The sequence below is a fragment of the Crocodylus siamensis genome, chromosome 3 (genome assembly GCF_052110815.1).
Source record: "Crocodylus siamensis isolate JL-2025a chromosome 3, ASM5211081v1, whole genome shotgun sequence".
Classification (NCBI taxonomy): Eukaryota; Metazoa; Chordata; order Crocodylia; family Crocodylidae; genus Crocodylus; species Crocodylus siamensis.
The window spans coordinates 130,554,022-130,561,715 of NC_143397.1; the positions used below are offsets into that span (position 1 = coordinate 130,554,022).

The 7,694-nt window shown below is 41.4% G+C and overlaps 1 protein-coding gene across 1 annotated transcript in view; it reads left to right on the top strand.

Moving 5' to 3' along the window:
* SYCP2L (synaptonemal complex protein 2 like) overlaps positions 1-3,023 on the top strand; it is a 52,163-nt gene extending 49,140 nt beyond the window's left edge. Inside the window, exons 35-36 of the mRNA XM_090037674.1 lie at positions 1,456-1,525; positions 2,826-3,023. Of these exons, the coding sequence (XP_089893800.1) occupies positions 1,456-1,525; positions 2,826-2,888 (133 nt within the window). The 3' untranslated portion in view covers positions 2,889-3,023. The remainder of the gene's footprint in view (positions 1-1,455; positions 1,526-2,825) is intronic.
* Positions 3,024-7,694: the final 4,671 nt, after the last annotated feature.

Consider the following 7,694-nt stretch of genomic DNA (forward strand, 5'->3'; position numbering starts at 1 on the left):
CATGTAAACCAGTTTCAAAATGGCTGAAACTGATTTAAGATCATCCTGGTTGAATGTAGTATCAGACTTAACTTATTTGGGTCAAACTGATTTATGCAGACCCCTTCCTGGTTTAAGTTAAACCAGAGCCCCCCATTATCCCAGATGCTTTGCAGCTTCGGGCTGGGTTGGGCTGTCTGCTCTAAAAAACAGAGCTGGCCCTGCCCCTCTGCTGTGTAGCCAGAGCTCGGAGGGAGACTGCAGGCACAATAGGATCTGCCTGGCTTCCCTTGCTGCTCAAGCAGGGATCTCCCCCCTCCCACCTATTTCCCACAGCACAGACCCCAGCCCCATGGACCCTAGGCATGCGGTATGCTAGCTAATGCTGAGAGGTCTCTCTCTCCAATTTCACTGGAACAGGCAGGAAAAACAGGGTCCACTAAAGGCTTTTTTGGAGCTAATAAACAGGTCAGCTGGTAATGTTCCTCCCTTGGAAAAAAGATGTTTAAGAAGAGCTTGAACTAATGAGAGGCTGTTGTTTTGTTGGTGGGCTGATTAATGCAGTGTTTATCAGCCCCCTTCTGGTTTGCAGCCCTATCAGGTTTGCAGACAGTGAAGAAGCAAGGAGAGGGAGATTGAAAAGCTCAGTATCATCAACAGATGCATGCACTATACACCCCCCTCCCTTTGCCTCTAAGTGGTAGCCTGGGGCTGGGGTCTGGCAACACTCCCAACACTTGAGCAGGGAAAAGCCTGGGACCATGCAGGCCAGGGTTGGGGTTTACACTCCTCCCTAATCAGAGCGTCCTGCCAGAACCTGGCTGTGCCCCCCTGCCACTCTCAGCTCAGCATTGTTGGAGTGAAGGGAGAGCTGCTTTAGCACCCCCTGGCTTCTAGCCTGAGCCACTGCAGGTATGTGCCTGCGTTTCTTCAATCTAGAGGGACTGTCTGTATGGTTGCAAACCAGTTCAACCTAGACAGGTTAAACTAATCTTCAAAGATTGAATCAATTCAGGCTCAGGCTTTTTGAATGTCTGTCCCTAGCCCTGGGCTTGGATGAAACCAAACTCCAGCCTACAAATCCAGTGCTCCAATCTAGTAGTTGATTGGAGGGGAGGGGGTGTTCTCTTGCTGGGAATTGATGTCACACAAGTGATTTCTCTTGTCTACAGTGTTTGGGAGGTGTCCCTGAAGTATACTTGTATTATAAATGCCTGCAAAAGAAAGAGAGGTTTTCTTGAAGGCTCAGGGCTCTTTTTTGCTTCCTGCTATCCAGATGAGCATCCTAAAGGCTTACTCAGGTGGTACATAGCTGTGCAAGCTTTGTGCAGTTGTTCAATGGAAATCCAAGGGTTTTCTTGGCTGTTGATTTGGCATCTGAGCTGTAGTTAAGATGTACACATGTGCTTATGTATAATTATAATATGCATGAAATAGCTCTGTTCAACAAGATTATCCAAGTTTTTCTCTTTCCAGAATTCAGGCTATAGATTCCGTGCTGGAGGAAACTACGAAGAGTTTCAAAGACACTGTACAAAATGCCAAGGTGTGTGCTGTTCACACGCAGCATTGGATGGGATGCTGAGTTGGGGCACGGACATTAAGCAGATGAAGCGTGTACTGTTTTGTTGACCAGAGAATAGAAGATTTCCATTAACTGGACAGAGCAAGAATATTGCATTGGACATTGCCTATCCAGTTGGATCTTCTGGTTTTGTAAATTTACCTCTAGATTGCTGTGTAGTGCTGTATGTTGCATCAGATCCCAGCCTGTGAAATGGCTCCTTGCAAGAGCTGTTGTACCATCAACATATACAGCGTACAAGTATTCTGAAACAGAATGTAAATCAAACTGTGGTATTGAGATTAGGGAATTTTTGTTCCCCAGCCCCCTTTCCAAAAACAGTCATGCAAGCAGTTCTTTAAACAGTGCTATTAAGCAGTTTGAGAACACATGTTAAAATTGTACAAAACTTAAGAATTGGTAATGTGCAATTTTTTAGTCCATTTCCCAGTCTCTCCTCTTGCATTCCTAGCATGCAAGGACCAGGCACAACCCTGCCTCTGTCCAGTGCTCCGTAAGGTCTTCAGCCATTCTCAGAGGACAGTGGCAGTAGGAGAGGGTTAGGGGCAAGGAGGGATTTTCATTCTTCTGACACACAACCCCTTGAGCTCCTTGTTGGGGTACTTATTCCTGGCTAAGCATCAATGAGACATCAAGCAAAATTGAGATGCGAGTCTTGAAAGCAGTGGTTATCAACCTTGTTAGACTCGAGGCATCTCTTGGGAAATTCCAGCTCTTATTTTTATGTAGCCAAGAAACAAATGAACCTAATAAAACAATTCTTCTGTTGCAAAGAACTCAGAAAAAACACAAGTGAGAATATTTTCAACACTGTGGATTCCTGTTTGAAATCTTTTAGCTTATCTTGTGTTACAGGTGTTTGTGCACCTTAACAGTGCTAATATTGCGTGACACCCTTAAGAGAATCTCTTGTGACATCCTGGTTGAAAATTGCTGCTTTAAAGTGACAAAAATATTTATCTTATTGCCATTTTATTATTTAAAGACAATATTATAAGAGTTATTATTTTTTCTTCAAAAATATCTTTATATATATCTTCACATAACTGCAAAAAAAATGCTTTGTCCTGTTTACAGTAGAAGATACTAAATGCTTAGTACTTTGCAGGATGATGGATTTTAACTGAACGGCTTGGAATTAAAAATTCACACGATGTAATTTTTAAATGCTGTTCAGTGATTTACAGATGATGATGATGATTTTAATGTTAAACATTCACAAAAGTAACTTTTTCCTAAATTTATTACTTTCTTTCCACAGTATGAACACCTGGTGGAGAAGGTGGAAGAAAGTAGTAAGGTGGTCATTGTTCCATCTGATTAACAAAATGCTGGAATCATACTGCAAACCAGTATATTAAGACTTCAACCACTGGATATAGGGTATATAGACGAACAGTGGATCTTGTGAAGGATATGCAAGATGGCCTTTCTCAATATCTTTTCACTCTTAAAATAAAGGCAATGCTATTATTGAGTTTTTAAAAACCTGACCATTCAAGCACCTTTTTGTTTTGTGTCCCTTCCGCACCCCCCAATCCCCTCCCTGTCATTGACCACAATTGGGAGACACTGAGGTCTGGTGCAGTGTTAACTTGTATCCAGAGTAATTCTGGTGACCAGCATGGGAGAAATGAGAATTTGATGCTGTATGACTTGCAGAAGGAATGTTGTTAATGCATTTGAGAATATAGCCTTTAGCGATTTGACTTCTGAGCAAAATATCACTCGCTTCTGGCAACTAATATTCCCTTTGTATCTATGTTTATAAAGAGAAGAAAATTATCTTCCTTAAATAAAGATTGCCATTGTAGGCCCTGAAACCAGACATGAGTGCCCTCCTAAATAGAAACCACCAAGGCCCAAAAGGAAGGTCTAGAAAATGCTGGACAGCTTGCTTGAGGCCACTTGCCATTCTTTCTCCACTGTGTTCTGGGTTTCTAACCCTGGAGTCTACATCTTGATGAGTTATTCAGTTGGGACTCATGGTAGAGGTGATCTTTCTTTTATTAAACCAACTAGGTTTTTTGCAAAAAAAAAAAAAAAAAATTAATTGCAAGCTTTTGGGTGCAAATACCCTTCATCAGGCATTGAAGAGAAGATTGTAGAAGTTCTTTTGAGTAGAAATGAAAGTTCATATTTCATAGAGTTTAAGGTGGTAAAATATATGTTTGGAAAAATTAATTTTATATGCAGATTAGGCTCAGAAAAGTTGGAATAATCTGTTTACGTTGAAGTTATTGGTAAGCAGGATGCACTCATATTATCTTCTGGTTATTGTGTTTCATATTTCACAGAGGAATCAATAGATGGGATGCTTCTCTGGGCAGGAATTTCTTATTTGGTGAGGTGTCTCTGAGTTGTGTTGAGACGCTCTGTGAACATGCAAATTGCCTTGAACAAAGGCAGGTGCAGTATCTCCAGTTTCAGGTGGTCAAAGTTGCTTCGTCACCTGAAATTTATGAAGATTTCATGTTTTTAAAAAAAAAAAAAAGCAGCTAAAACTTGACATCTTCCATGTGTCGGGTATCTAGGTTGTAGTTGTATTGGTTGAGATGAAAAAGCAATTGGGACTTGTGGTAGTGGCGATTTTTTTTATCTTTTATTAGACCAATTAGATTTTTGCAAAAAAAATTCTTTAATTGCAAGCTTTCAGGTGCAAACACCCTTCAGCTTGCAATTAAAGATTTTTTTTTTTTTTTTTTTTGCAAAATTCCTCTGCCCAGAGAAGCTTCCCATCTATTGACTCCTCTGTGAAATATGAAACACCATAACCCAAAGGCAATATGACTACATCCTGCTTACCACCAAACAACTGCAAGGTAAACGGACTACTCCAACTTTTTCTCTGAGCCTAATCTGTATATAAAATGATGTTTTCCAAACAGGAGATTTTACCACCTTCAACTCTCCTATGAAATATGAACTTTCACTTCTACTCAGGAGAACTTCTACAATCTTCTCTTCGATGCCCGATTTTGAAGGGTGTTTGCACCCAAAAGCTTGCAATTAAAGACTTTTTTTGCAAAACTCTAGTTGGTCTAATAAAACATATCACCTCTACCACGAGTCCTGATTGCTTTTTCCTCTAGAGCAATACAGCTACAACCTGGATACCTGACGTTATTCAGTCAGTGCAGTCAACTTGGAAGCTGTCAGCTCTAGAGAAGCTTGTACTTGTATCATAAGTGAGCCTACCTTGGGGCAAGATAAACTAGTCTGAAAAGGACCCTTACATTCTGTTTTGCTTCCAAGTGAAGCTTGGCTTGATTGAAATTCCTGCTAAATGGAGGTTGTTATATTATAGCTGCCCTTTACAGATAAACTGAATGTGGTATTCCAGCTGCAATACTGGCACACAGTATACTTTGAGTATCTTAATTGATTTTTCTGGGAATGTAGCAAATTTGCAAGTTTCCCAATTCTTCATGTCTTTCAAAGTTGTGCAGTACTAAGACAACCCTTGAAAACCAAGATGACCTGCTCTCTTGCAATCTTTCTGCCCTTAGGACCAGCTAAGGTATGGGAAGGAAAGGAACCTTCTTAAATACTTTTTAAGAATACTTCCTAAAACTGCCCCTTAGAAGCCTAGACAGTGTTCAGTGCCAGCAATGGAATGAAAGCCCTGATAACAGCAGGTAGGATGGGTTCCAACCAGTGGAAACCATGAGTCAGCTGGGGGTGGGAGGAGACATCAAATTTTTTCTTAATTGTTTGCATTTTACTAATAAATGGTCTGTATGATGAATAGCATTGTACTCTTCTGGACCTTTTAATTGTTCACACCGTCTCCTTGTGACTTCATGCTGCAATACTGGTACCATGCAAATTGGTAGTTTATTAATTACCTTTTGAGCAGTTGAAATGTGGATTATTTTATTTTTATTTGAGGACATCTGGTACCCTAGAACTTGTCTCATTTCATACAGCTCAACTGCAGAGACTGTTTTTAAATACTGGTATTAGATATGAACGCAGAAACCTTATCAGCTTAAGGTTCTAGCCAGCATTTTCAAGCCAGGTGGAGGAACAGGCTAACAAATCCCTGCTTCTCCTGATACTTTTAAATAACAAAGTAGTCTTGGTATGGGTTACCTTCAAACATGCCTTCTAAATGCTTTTTTAAAGCTTGATTTGTGGCCTGAACAGTATTTAAATTGGAATTTGACACGGTTGTCATGGCAAGTTGCCAATTGCTGGAAATAAATTAAGTGTACAAAGGTCAAACTTTATAAAACTGATTCTGAATATTGTAAAGACTGGACTCAAGAGAATATTTCCTTGCAGTTAAGGCAAGTTCATAACAGAAACTGCCAATGACCTCTTTCATCATAGAACTCGACTCCAGGGAGCCAAACTATTCCTGACTCTGAATATCATGCAGTATAGCAACAAAGGATGGTATGCTCTTGGTGCATCAGTCAAGATTGCACTCCCCTTTGATTACTGTAGCCAATAAACAGCAATACTGCTTCCTGAGCTAGTGGAAGAAGGCAGATATACCTAACCATTTTTACTTGTTTCTGCAGGGGAAAAAAATAGAGCAAACTGCCTGTCGTCTTTCTTAGAATCATAGAGTCAATGAGTCAGAAGGGACCTAGACAGATCATCGTGTCCAACTCCCCACCATGGGCAGGAAGGAGCAGTGGGGGTGGCAGGGGTCATAAGACCCCAGCCAGGTGCCTAACCAGTCTCCTCTTGAAGATTTCCGGGGAAGGTGAGAGCACCACCTCTCTGGGAAGCCTATTCCAGGCTCTGGCCACCCTTACCGTGAAGTAGTTCTTCCTAATATCTAACCTAAACCTGTCCTCCCTCAGCTTGTGGCCATTGTTTCTGGTGACTCCAAGGGGGGCCCTGGTGAACAGACTTTCCCCGAGTCCCTGCTGCTGGCCCCTGATAAGGTTGTAGGCAGCCACAAGATCCCCCCCCTCAGTCTCTTCTTGAGGAGGCTGAAGAGATTCAGGTCCCTCAGCCTCTCCTCATAGGGCTGGCCCCAACCATATGAGTGGCCTCCTCTGGACCCTCTCCATGTTGTCCACATCCCTCTTGAAGTGCGGCACCCAGAACTGGACACAGTACTCCAGCTGTTGCCTGACCAGCACCATGTAGGGGGGGAGCAAGACCTCTCTGGACCTGTTAGTGATGCCCCTATTGATGCATGACAGGGTGCGGTTGGCTCTGCCCTATTGCTTTGTCGCATTGGCAACTTGTATTCATCCTGGAGTCAATCCTGACTCCAAGATCCCTCTCTGCCTCTGTGCTGCCGAGAAGGTCAGCCCCTAACCTATAACCATAATGCTGGTTCCCTCTCCCCAGGTGCAGCTCTTCTTGGGGAGTTGATACAGAATTGTAAGTTCTATATTTTTCTGGTGTTCATAAAAACATAGTGTATTGTGTGGTAGGTAGTTGTTCTCTTGCTATGCAGTGTTGAACATACTCTAATCTCGTGACTTAATAGTACCGTTGCATGCATGTCAGGAATTTGAACCCTAGGTCCACGGAATATAGCAGATTTCTGAGGAAATAATTATGATCAAGGCTTTTTTTCTTTTAACTTAAGTCAAGGTAACTATACTGATGTCATAAGCTGCTTTCTGTGCATTAGTGAAAATTTTATAAGGGATTGAGGATTGTTGCCATGACTTCTGAAAACTGCAACCTGATTTGCCTTATTTCTTATTGCACAAACCTCACCATTTCAATGTCTTACCTGAACAAAAAATTTATAGGTGCTAAATTTTAGAGAAATGTGCAGCCAGAAGGGAAGAAAGTTTTCATGCGATTGTATGAAGCAAATTCCATGGCAAGCAGAATAGAGTAAAATGCAGCTGACCTATTTATTTTGATATGACACTTCTACAAAAGATATTACTCAGTTCTCAGAATTGGTACTAAAACAAGTTTAGTCTCTTCTAATCTACTGCTTGTGGGTTGTTTCCTAACTAGCATAGCTCAGTTACCTGCACAAAGCACAATCACTGTTTTATTCTTGGTTTTATTTTTAAGATGTAGTTTTACATGGCTCTACTTTCACTTGAGATATCAACTACGCTGGATGAAAGGTTTAGCTAGCTTTGTCAGAGGGATGGAGTAGATAGTTTGGCTTTCCCATATCTTTGGAATTATTTAG